At 36.9% G+C, this 13,504-nt stretch overlaps 1 protein-coding gene across 1 annotated transcript in view; it reads left to right on the top strand.

Annotated features, from left to right (window-relative positions):
• The window catches only part of eif3hb (eukaryotic translation initiation factor 3, subunit H, b), a 97,422-nt gene extending 85,949 nt beyond the window's left edge, over positions 1–11,473 (top strand). The window contains exons 6-8 of the mRNA XM_056241356.1: positions 2,089–2,209; positions 8,271–8,403; positions 11,275–11,473. Coding sequence (XP_056097331.1) covers positions 2,089–2,209; positions 8,271–8,403; positions 11,275–11,372 — 352 coding nt within the window. The 3' untranslated portion in view covers positions 11,373–11,473. The remainder of the gene's footprint in view (positions 1–2,088; positions 2,210–8,270; positions 8,404–11,274) is intronic.
• Positions 11,474–13,504: the final 2,031 nt, after the last annotated feature.

Raw genomic sequence — 13,504 nt, 5'->3', positions numbered from 1 at the left:
TGTGTGTACATGTTCATGCATGATGAAGAGCTGTTCCCGCGGGATCTCACTTCCACACATCCGTCCAGTGTCGCTTCACATGTGTATGTGTGTGTGTGTGTGTGTGTGTGTACATGTTCATGCATGATGAAGAGCTGTTCCCGCGGGATCTCACTTCCACACATCCATCCAGTGTCGCTTCACATGTGTATGTGTGTGTGTGTGTGTGTGTGTGTACATGTTCATGCATGATGAAGAGCTGTTCCCGCGGGATCTCACTTCCACACATCCATCCAGTGTCGCTTCACATGTGTATGTGTGTGTGTGTGTGTGTGTGTGTGTGTGTACATGTTCATGCATGATGAAGAGCTGTTCCCGCGGGATCTCACTTCCACACATCCATCCAGTGTCGCTTCACATGTGTATGTGTGTGTGTGTGTGTGTGTGTACATGTTCATGCATGATGAAGAGCTGTTCCCGCGGGATCTCACTTCCACACATCCATCCAGTGTCGCTTCACATGTGTATGTGTGTGTGTGTGTGTGTGTGTGTACATGTTCATGCATGATGAAGAGCTGTTCCCGCGGGATCTCACTTCCACACATCCGTCCAGTGTCGCTTCACATGTGTATGTGTGTGTGTGTGTGTGTGTGTGTACATGTTCATGCATGATGAAGAGCTGTTCCCGCGGGATCTCACTTCCACACATCCGTCCAGTGTCGCTTCACATGTGTATGTTTGTGTGTGTGTGTGTGTGTGTGTACATGTTCATGCATGATGAAGAGCTGTTCCCGCGGGATCTCACTTCCACACATCCGTCCAGTGTTTTCCCACAAGATTAATGAATCATGCTGGCGAGGCTAATTTGTTGTTAATGGGGTTTTCCGAGATCAGATGAAGCGCTTTTGAAGACATTTCCCCCATTGTTGATCTTATGGAGCTTATGGCTGCTGTCCTGTTATTAAATATGAATCTCATTCTACTAGATACAGTGGGATCTGTTTTGCATATCACATGATACATGCAAATGTTTGGATGAATTATTAATGAGGAATCAGCTTTTTTAAAATTCTGTGTTACTCTGTTGATGGTTAAGATGTGCTTTGATCATTTGACGTTCCCATAAGATTTTGATCTTTATGGTGCTGCCGAGATACTGGAAGAGTTTTACATTTCTGATCATTTATTCGTGAATTTGAGCATGTTGAGTTTTCAATAACAATGTGCTGTGAGCGAATAAACAATATTAAATGAGCTTTGAATAAGCAATATTATTACCTCAGAAATTCAATATAATAATTTGCTGAAATTATTAATTTCCCTAATCAGTATTTTTGTATTGTTTTCAGGTGAAATGTGATTCAAAACAAAATACATTTTTAGCAATACTGTATAAGATCTGACGTTTATCTACCTCATTTTTCCAAACCAAATTTTGAGTTTTGTGCTTAAAACAGGGGGAAATAGTGGGAAATATCATGTTTTAAGGATATTTAGATACACTACCTACAAAACATGTGAGGTTAGTAAGATTGGAATCATACTAATAAATGGCATATGTATATTTAAAAAATGACAGGGTTTTTCTACAGGGTTCTTTGATATATATATATATATATATATATATATATATATATATACGTATATATATAGATATACATATTGTATGTTTATACAGTGTATAAATATACTGTGTATGTATGTATATATATACAGTATATATATATTAATAGAAAATTAATAAAATAAAATATATATTAAAATTCAAAGGAGTTATTTTTGATGAAGTGTATTGTTAACAAAATAAATTCAACCGTAAAAATTCAATTCTAAAACATACAAAAAAAAACAAAAAAAACAAACATCTTATTCTAAAACAAAAAATGTCAGTGTAGCTTTGATTTTATTTTATTTTTTGGTAATGTCATTACACATCAAACATTTAGGGTGTTTGTAGCCTTGCTAAAACAAATCAGACAATAATATAAATGTCATTTTAAGGATGACATGTGAACGTAAGTTTCTCCATAGCGTGTTACACAGTACACAAACAGATTTGTTTTATGTGTGTGTTCACTAAAGAACAAGCACCTGGTTGTTCCTCTGCAGTTCTCATCTGGAGAAGAGCCTGCAGATGCTGATGGACCGCGTGGATGACATGAGTCAGGACATCATCAAGTACAACAACCACTGCCGGAGTCTGAGCAAACAGCAGCAGCAGAGACATCAGGTGAGACACCTGTGTGTTCATGCTTCCCCTTCAGTGAGACACCTGTGTGTTCATGCTTCCCCTTCAGTGAGACACCTGTGTGTTCATGCTTCCCCTTCAGTGAGACACCTGTGTGTTCATGCTTCCCATGATGCCTCAAATCACACTGTTGCTGAGAGAAGTGTGCTAGTACTTCAAAACGCTGTGATTTTACGTTTTATCTTGGTTTTATTAATCTTTTGTATAATCTTTAGTTTTACTTTTTTTTTCTTTTTTTTTAGATTAGATTTATTTATTTCTGTTTTAGTTCGTTTTTATTTATTTAGCCTTCCTGTAGCTCAAACAGTAGAGCATTCGCGTTTGCAACGCCAAGGTCATGGGTTCGATTCCCAGGGAAAGCAAGAACTGATAATGTAAATGTGTACCTTGAAATGGATAAAAGCGTCTGCCAAATGCATAAATGTAAATTTCCAATTAATAATTCTAGTGATTCAACTTTAAACTTATTTCAGTTTATTGCCAATGCAACTTTTCTAATTTCTAATGAAAAATAAGTCATAATTTACTCACCCTGGTGTTGTTCTAATGCGGTATGCCCTTCTTTCTTTCTCAGACCACAAAAGGAGAATAATAAAAAAAATCATGCTTAAAAAAGACACACGTCTCACAGAATGATCTCATGCGACACGAGTGGTATATTCCAAGTGTTCTGGGTCGATACAATAGGGTTTGGTGAAAAACAAACTGGAATTAAATGTATTATTTAATGAAAATCCTAACCTTGGCCGTTGGTCACATTCAAGAGACTCTTAGTGTCGCAGTTCACTCCGACTCGCCCAGAATAACACACACAAGTTGTGAAAAATCAAGATCGATGAAAACGTGACATGAAATACAACGCCTAGAAATCCCTAAAAAAGTGTCCGTACTCTTTCTTCACTGAGTTGAATATCTCTGTACTGGAACTCTGGTCGTCAGAATCACAGATTATTGAACTCGATAACTTCTTGTTACGACGAACACAACAGATATATTCACCTCAGAGAAGAAAGTTCATTGTGTTTTGTTTCTGGTCGAGTCGGAGTGAACCGCAACACTGAGTCATGAACGCGCAGTCGATTTATGTTCAATAACACATTAATTCCGGTTAGTTAGTTTTTTTTTACTAAACCATGTCGTATACACCCAGAACACCTGAAATATACGACTCGTGTCACATTGGATCATTCTGTAATACTTTTACTTTTAAAGCTTGATGAGCGATATTTTTTTTGATTGTTGCGGGCAAAAATCCTTGATTATGCGGCCCGTTTTCTTTAAAAATGCGATGGAATATGCAGGATATTTATGCAATTTTATGCGATGAAATTGCGGGAACTTGCAAAAATTGCAGTTTGATGAAAAAGAGAAACAAAAGTGATTCCCCAACACCTTGTTCTCACTAGGCTCCTACCTTAATGTAAAGAGTCATTTCTTATTACTTCCTATGATAAGCAAGCATATACATCACAGAAAGTGCTGGGAATATTTAAGTTCTCATCTTGTTTTATTTCAGATCTTAATAAACACATCAAACTTACAAAACATTGATGAGTCAAACAATTTCTGCTGCTTTACAAAAGGAATATGCTACAACTTCTGTAAAAATGAATAAATAAAATATAAAAAAAACAAAGTGTGCTCCTGTTTTACAGCTTTTCGATGGTGTTCACGTCGCGTAATTACGTCACTTCATAACGTTCCCATGGCAACGGGGGGAAACGGCGGCTCTTGTGTGAAGCAAACGCAACATTTTTCAACTTTCTGCTAAGATATATGTGACTTTTTTGCACCGAAAATGCGAGGATTATGAAATCATGTAAGCCCCGCATATTTTGCACGGAAATCGGCAATTTATGCGTCGAAAGTGCGGCGTATTTCAAAAAACAAAAAAACCTGCATAAATATGCGCACTTTGGCTGATTATGCACTGAATCATGCGATCGCATAATCGCGTTTTTCTGGAGGGACTGATTTTTGTAAAAATTCTCCTTTTGTGGTCCAAAAAATGGCGTACGGCATTAGAACAACAACAGGGTGAGTAAATGAGGATTTTTTTAAATAGTTTTATTTTTAGTTAACAATAATATCCCTGCTTTTAAGTAATCGGATTTTCACGACTGAAGAAACAGGCTAAAGAAAGGGAACGGAGTCATGTGACGCTGATACACACACACTTTTAAACGCTTTGATGTTCTGGTGGGATGAGAGCTATCATAAGCATGTAAACGCTAGTGACTTTAATGGTAGCCTTGCTAGCGTGACGTCTGCTGCTGGGAAAACAGGTTGTCACCACAAAGATCACAATAAGGGGCTTACGGCTGAACGAGCGGCTGATGAGGCTTGATGTTTCACTCTTGATGTTATACTCTGAAAGATATAATTATATCACAGTCGTAATTGATGAAACTGTGCAACTTGAAACCCAGGAATTATCTCTGAGGCTGTAATCAAAGCTTTGTTACGAAAACACAGGGTTGCACTTTAGAGGCTTGTTGGTAGTTTTAGCAATTAAAGATTTTACTCTTAAATCAGTGTTTATTTGTTAATGCAGAGTATAGACAATATAATGGGTGTTTCTAACTGTCAAGACATTTTTGGATCATATTTCACCCCAAAAGACAAGAATAGGAAATTATATATTTTTGCGTTTTTTATTTATTTATTGTGATATTAAACGCATTTCCCCTCCATTCACCCCAATGAATGAATACAAATGAATAAATAAATACAAAATGGATGCATTTTATACAAATTTAATAAATAGTTGAATATTTAAAATCTTAAATAAAATCATTTTTAATCTGCTCATTTGGTGCTGCAGTAACTTTTCTTCTTCTTAATATTATCTCTGTTGAATAGAAAGGTCAAAAGAACAGCATTGCAACATCATAAATGTCTTTACTGTCACTTTTGATCAATTTAATGCATCCTTGCTGAATAAAATATTTATTTTTAAATAAAAAAAAAAATCTGTCTGACCCAAACTCGTACTTAAGTTGTAACTTTGTAAAGTAGTACATAAATTAAGCTGATTTGAATTCACAAAATAAACAATTAAATCTTTTAATGGTCCTAAAAATAGTTTCCATATTCTCTACACAAAGTAATATGATTTCTAATATATTTAAAGTAGGGATGCACTATATATCGGCCACCATATCGGTATCGGCCACCATATCGGTATCGGCCACCATATCGGTATCGGCCGATATATGTGCATTTTTAATGTTATCGTTATCGGCCCGATAAGAAAATTTGGTCGATATATTAAAGCCGATAAATAATGTATTATTTCCTTCAGCTGAGACACTTCAGATGCACACTGTTCAACATGATTGAAATATGATTGGAAAAAAGGAAAATGCAGTTAAGTGCAACATGCAAGTCTGTCATATAAACTACATAAAGTGATAATGCGAACATTATAATTGTGTGTTTGGGACATGGCTTTTAATGATGAGACTTTTGTTTTTGTAATCAGGCTCTCAAAAATTATACAAAAATTTGGATTTAGATTTATCGGCCAATATATCGGTTATCGGCTTTCAAATATAAAGAATTATCGGTTATCGGTATCGGCCGAAATTTGAATATCGGTGCATCCCTAATTTAAATATCATTTTTATTGGACTTTAAGTGTGAAGAAAGTTTTTGTTAATTTTCAAAAACAACGCTGCAAATGGTCCTGTTTAAGCGAGAGTGTCTGGGTTCAGAAGCGGCCCGACTGACTCTATAAAGAAGAGATTTATTGAGTGGCGGTGCATCAAGGTCTGTACGGGATGAGAGAGACGAGACGGTAATGGCCTTGCTCTGATGCCCTGAACTTCATGATTGATTGAAGAACACGCGACCTCCCAAACTCCTCTGATACCGCAGTGACACAGCGATTCTCTCTTTATTTACTCATTTCTTTAATCAGATCCAATTCCCACTACAGCTGCTTTTAAATACACCATCAGTCTTCTCTGTCATGGCCATCTTTAAAGGGATGCAAAATTCACTTTTATTTGGTGTTTGCATATAAATGTGTCGTTGCAGTGTGTGGAAACAACAGCAATACAATGAAAAAAAATCCAAATCACTCCTTTTTTTTAATCTTCAAAATGACTAAACACTCTCAATAACCAAGCCGTTTGGATTTTCTGAGCACTATGATGTCATATTGCTCATGCTCCGCCCACGACCGCTGACAGACTGTCGCGTATTAGCATATTCTCGTATTAGCATATTCCCCGTATTAGCATATTTCCGCCCTCAGCTGTTTGTCTGCGAAGGCATCACTTTGGGGGCTGTTTACACCTGGCCACTTCATGCGTTTTCTCAGATCTGATAGCTATCTGATTTATCAAAACGATTCCATTTACACCTGGTCACTTAAATGTGTTTTTGCAAAATGGATATAAATCCGATCTTCAATTCCCGCGCTATATGCAGATTTAATGGAGTGCACGTCACCGAAAGCAACAGATATGAGCTGCATTTTATTGATCATCAGCTAAAATTTCGAAATCAAAAACCGCACTAAGAGAGAGCGACAACAGCCCTGGTAAGATCATTTTGTTTCTTTACTTTTAATGAAGATGATTGTGTGTTAAGCGTCTGCGACTTACTTTCACTCTGATTTGCGATAGTTTGCACGTTGGCTTGATGAATAGATCTGCGGTGATGCGTTCTACAGTAGCGTTGTCATATCCGACTATAACATGACATAAAGCCTATAACATACTCTCATACGTTTATTTTTTAGCATTTTTGGGAGGAGTAAAATTTACAGACCTCCTCTTGAAGTGGTTTGAGCGATCGGATTTAAATCCGTCTCGAATGCATTTCGGAGAGCATTTACATCTGGGGCCCTATCTTGCACCCAGCGCAATTGCCTTTGTGCACCGACGCATGTATCATTCGTATTTTGCACCCGTGCAAAGCGGGCTTTTCCCTCCACAGACGCACGCCGGCAAACTAGGGAATGAATTTGCGCTCCCTGGGCGGTTCAGCGCAAAAAAGGATTCGTGTTCCGGCGCAAACAATCCCTGGCGCTATTTTGCAGTTCCAAAAAACAATTGCGCCACTGACCAGAAAAAACCTTGTCTAAAGTCAGTGGCGCGTTGCGCGCACATTCAGAGGCTATTTTAAGCGCGCATGCTTGGCCACAATACAGAGTGTTAACAACGCGCATACACTGTAGATGATTCTCTCATACACAGATGCATTTTACTTTTTGCAAATGATACATTATTATAAGGAAAAATATTAAAACACGAGGGAAATCATTGTTGTGTCCATGACGATGGGAAAAATAGCCATAAAGCTTACACATTTACCCAAATTATTATATGCATGTTTAACCGAAGCTAATTTGGGTGGGTTTGTCCCATCCCCAATGTCACTTCTCTTTCTTTTACGGCCCTGACGAGAACATCGATCTCCTCGGCTGTGAACCGATTCTGAAGCGCGTCTGGTAAATGCGCCGTTATTATAGTATTGCGCCATGGAACAAGCGCACCTCGTTCATCATGCTCTTAAAGAGAATGTGATATGACGCTCTTATTGGTTTATTTCACGTTACGCCCAAACCACACCTATGAATAATGAAGCTACTTCAGACCAACCCCTTTTAGATTTGCGTCGAGCGCAAGAGTCATTTATCCCGCCGGTTAAATAGCAACAGCGCCGAGACCCGCCCACAAAGTTACTTGCGCTTTGGATCGTTAAAATAGGGCCCCTGGTCTTTTCACGATCGGATAGCTATCCCATCACAGAAAACGCATTAAGTGGCCAGGTGTAAACAGCCCCTTTTTGCTCATTATCATTTAAAGTGACGTGCACTGAAACGGGTCGCTGTGAACAGAGCTGTTGTTGAGGAGGTAAAGAGTGTTGTTTTACACAACCATTGAGGAATTTTAACCAAAGCATGTTACAAACTTTACACGAAGACCCTAAAGAATCATACCAGCTTGTGTAAAATGGGCATCCGATGACCCCTTTAAAGGTTCCCCCTCGGGTTAAAGTTAATAACCGTTTGCTCTTCTTCATCCCTCAGTACGTTCAGAGACGCCAGCAGGAGAACACACAGAGACAGAGTCGAGGAGAGCCTTCTCTTCCAGAGGAAGATCTGAGCAAGATGTTCAAGCCTCCCCAGCCGCCTCCACGCATGGACACGCTGCTCATCGCCAGTACGTGATCCTTCCTGCAACTCATACGTATATTTTTTTTTAAAAATCTTATATTTTATAATATACACTGCCTGGCAAAAAATGACACATCATGGCCGTGTTCCAAAATGACTCTTGCATCTTGACCTCAGATCGTTGATGGAAATAAATGGTACTTTTTACCGCCATTATACAAATGATGACCTCTGATACAGTAGGCATGTTACTGGCCTGTGTTTTAATCTACTTGCATCAAATGCAAAACACGTTTGCATTGGAAGGTTATTCAGCGCTGTGACGAACATCTCAATGCCGCTGTAACGGAGTTCAGCGATTCGTGGTGGAGAGAAAAACTTGAGAATAATGTCTCATGTCATGTCAAGTCATCTGTGTTCGCCGAGAACATGCACACTTTGGACAGGGCGGTAATAATTAAGGTGATTTATTGCTTGTGTATTGTGATTAAAATCTGCATAAGCCACAAAGTTTACTGCAATTGAGGCTACTATGATTATGAGTGTAGTTTGATAGAAGTATTGCGCTAACATGAGAGAGTTTAATCGCAATATTGCCAACATCCCATTATAATCGCATCATGAGAGTGTAGACGCACTGATTTACATTACAAGCACTCAGAATTTCATTTTACTTTTTGGCTCTATAAATATCAGCATTTGCACTAAATTGCATATTTGTGCTCAGTTTGACTTCTGGATGAAATAGAGGTGTTTTATTTCTCCTCGAGTTTGAGCTCCATATTCTCACTAAAACATATGACACCATGTCTATATTTCTGCGACGTCGCGCTGGAACAACAAACACAAACTATTAATGTGCTTTATTTAATGTTAAAAGTGTGTAATGTGACTTTGAATATCATTTAGTGCTCCAGCTTTGCAGCTGTAAAAGCAACAGTGGATAATTCACCTCAGATCTTGAAATTAAACCAATGGAAACAAGAACATTCAAACTATGAACAAGCAAGTGTATTCTTTGACAAAGATTGTTTTAGTAACTCAGTAGCCTATGTATTTGAATAGTGTTTAAATGGTGTAATATTTGTGAGTTTGATTATGTACATTTTCTTGCGAGTGCTGTCAAGATTTCTCTCTGGTGCCGCGAGACTCCGCCCACACGCTGTTCTGATTGGCTGTGGGTTTTGATTGATTTTGACGCATCTCGCAGTCGCGTCTAGTGTGGACAGACTAATGATTTGTCGCTGGATCGCATCATGTCTGGTTAGGGCACAGTGTGAGCTATAAAAGCCTGATATAGCCTATTGAGTATGATACTTGACAAAAAAAACCTTTTGTCTTAAGGTTCAATAAACTGTACCTTAAAAAAAAAGTATATTAGGGCTGTCAAACGATTAATCGCGATTAATCGCATCCAAAATAAAAGTTTGTGTTTACATAATATATGTGTGTGTACTGTGTATAATTATTTTTATACATAAATACCCACACATGCATGTGATTTAAGAAATATTTGCATGTATATACTGTATATAAACTGAATGTAGCCTATATATAATGTATATTTTATGTAAATATAAACATTTTATATATAAATAACATATTTTTCTTACATATATACATGTGTGCATTTATATACAAAATAATTATACACAGTACACACACATATAAACACAAACTTTTATTTTGGATGCGATTAATCGTTTGACAGCCCTAATATATATATATATATTCCACTATTATTTCCTATGTCAGGCTTCACAGGGTTGAGTAGAAGGATATAATGTTCATAAAGAGGATGATTAGCCAAATCTCTGCTCTCGAGCGATGCGAGACGTCCCGACACAGCGTTCACATCTCCTCCTCATTTCATCTCATTTGGATCTGGAAAGATTTGGACTCGTCCCTTTTTTCTCTCCCGTGGAGTTGAGATGAGGGGAAGGAGGTGTGATTTATGAGGAACATTACAGAGGCCTTGCCAGAGATGGATTTAAAGCAATTGTTTGTAAGTTGTTATGTAGGGAGTGTGTTATAGATCAGATGGTGATGTGTCTCCTGAACGGTTGGACTTTATGTAGATGTTATGTAACTATAGAGCTGTTTCCCGTTCTCAATCTTCAGCCTTTGAAAAGGATTATGTGGGAAGTCTTTGCAATCTTTCCGATTTTTTGGGGGATGTTTTATTCAACATGCCAGTTTTGCACATGAGTTATTAAACAATTCACAACTTTTGATGCTGCTAGTAAGAAGCTTGATCTAATTGTGATTATTTGAGGTAACGGCACCAATCACACATACCACTTCAAATAAGAGGATTTTAAAAGTGATGTATGTCATTTTATTTATAATATGTACACTAATAATATTAAATAATAACATGGATAGTATTAAATAATTCAATATAACATAATATTGTATATACAATATTGTAATATTGAATATATAATACTGAATATAATGTAAATATTTAAATAAAAAATATTTGTTTAATTCGCTGATTCTATAGTATATACAGATGTATTATCTGTGTGATAATAGTGTTAAATATGATAATTTGAAATGTATATTTCAATTAAATATAACAATAATAATATAACAACAAATGTATAGGTAGCAAAAATAATATACCAATACATTGATATATATGTGAAATTGAACTAATTAATACTGTAATTTAACCTGAAATAATATATTTAACTTTATTTTCATTTATTATCAGTGTATTATATGAGTAACACTTTACAATAAGATTAATTTGTTAATGTATTAACTAACATGAACAATACATTTGTTACAGTATCTATTACTCTTTGTTAATGTTAGTTAATAAAAGTCCAGCTGTTCATTGTTTGGTTCACCACAGTGTTTATTTACCTAAATCTTTCTAAATGTGAATTTCCCCCCATCTACTCTTCAGGTCAAATCAACACGTACTGCCAAACCATTAAGGAGTTTACGTCTCAGAACCTGGGCAAGCTGTTCATGGCTGAAGCTCTCCAAGGGCCGAGCGCCTAGACTGAAGATCAGCAACACTCCTCCCTTCCCTTTACAGTACCTTTTCTCATTTTAATATATCCAATTGGTTTGATGTTTTTATTTTCACCTTACCAGACCAAAAACCCCAAATATAAGCTCAATAGGTCAGGTTGTTTTATGTAAGCATACAGTAAAAGAGCATGATATGTGTGTCAGCACGCACGGACCAAACTGTGAACCGATGTATCTGTCAATTATGTGTGAAAAGACATTTGGTAATAAATTGGATCGTGTCCAGTTTGTGTTTTGACGTTCTCATTGAAGAGAGAGATGTGGCTCTCGATCCAGTGCTGGAGGAATAGGAGATGGACAGAAACATGTTCATCCTTAAAAGGATAGTTCACTTCAAAATGTAAATTCTGTCATCATTTACTCGCCCTCAAGTTGTTTCAAACCTGTATGAGTTTCTTTCTTCTGATGAACACAAAGGAAGATATTTTGAAGAATGTCAGTAACCAAATGGTTAACTGGACCCATTGACATCCATAGTATTATTTTTTTTTTTCTACTATGGAAGTCAATGGGTCCAGTTAACCGTTCGGTTACTGACATTCTTCAAAATATCTTCCTTTGTAATTTATATTATGTAATGTATATTATAAAAATATCTATGAAGACATGCTTGTATGAATAAATATCTTATAAATACATTTTCTTATCTTTATTTTTTAATATTATATAAAAAAGTTAGGAAAAAAGTTTATATATATATATATATACACACACATCCATACATGCAATAAAGATTTGTTTTCTTATTTTTTACTTTTTTTTACTTTATTAAACATAAATCATAACAATCTTTTCTGCAGGTTTTTTTTAAACTGTATCTTACACTATTTGTGCTCAATTTTCAGGGTCTTTAAAAACTCTTAAATTCAGTTTTATCAAATTTAAGGCCATAAAAAGTTTACTGTAAACACTCTGAAAAGTCTGTAACACGTTACAATTTCATTAGTTAACATAAATTAAGAATGAACAATACTTCTACATCTACAGCATTTATTAATCTTAGTTAATGTTAATTTCAACATTTACTAATACGTTATTACAATCAAATATTGTATTGGTTAACATTAGTTAATGCACTGTTAATTTCAAGAGCAAATTTGGGGACGTAAAACAGGAATAATGTGATAATTAAACTTCATAAGGCGATGATTCAATGAAATAAATGTGAGCGATGCACGTTTCAAATATTTCAAATACGTTTTTATATTTTGTTCAAAACCTGTAAAGTTTAAATCATGTTTTTTTTTACAGTCGTTTGCGATTCATGTTACCTTGCCCTTCTCATTCATACGATATTCACTCTATTTCTGCAGCTCCTAAAAAGGCCCTAAAAGCCTTAAAGGGTTAGTTCACCCAAAAATGAAAATGATGTCATTAATGACTCGCCCTCATGTCGTTCCAAGCCCGTCAGACCTCCGTTCATCTTCAGAACACAGTTTAAGATATTTTAGATTTAGTCCGAGAGCTTTCTGTCCCTCCATTGTAAATGTGTGTACGGTATACTGTCCTTGTCCAGAAAGGAAATAAAGACATCATCAAAGTAGTCCATGTGACATCAGTGGGTTAGTTAGAGTGTGTTGAAGCATCGAAAATACATTTTGGTCCAAAAATAACAAAAACTAGGACTTTATTCAGCATTGTATTGTGTTCCGGTTCTGTTGTGGATCCGCGTTCAGTGCCGCCGCTGACGTAAGACGCTGCTGACGTGTGTCTGGTGTGTGTGTGTGTGTGTGTGTGTGTATTCGGGTTCTGTTGTGGATCCGCGTTCAGTGCTGCTGCTGACGTAAGACGCTGCTGACGTGTGTCTGGTGTGTGTGTGTGTGTGTGTGTGTGTATTCTGGTTCTGTTGTGGATCCGCGTTCAGTGCCGCCGCTGACGTAAGACGCTGCTGACGTGTGTCTGGTGTGTGTGTGTGTGTGTGTGTATTCCGGTTCTGTTGTGGATCCGCGTTTAGTGCTGACGTAAGACGCTGCTGACGTGTGTCTGGTGCGTGTGTGTGTGTGTGTGTGTGTGTGTGTGTGTGTGTGTGTGTGTGTCTGGTGCGTCCGTGTATTCGGGTTCAAATAAATATGGCTGGGCAAAAAAATGCAAGTCTTCCT

The sequence above is a fragment of the Rhinichthys klamathensis genome, unplaced genomic scaffold (genome assembly GCF_029890125.1).
Source record: "Rhinichthys klamathensis goyatoka isolate OS25496 unplaced genomic scaffold, OSU_Roscu_1.1 h1tg000637l_1, whole genome shotgun sequence".
Lineage (NCBI taxonomy): Eukaryota > Metazoa > Chordata > Actinopteri > Cypriniformes > Leuciscidae > Rhinichthys > Rhinichthys klamathensis.
This window is presented reverse-complemented; position numbering and strand designations above follow the sequence as displayed.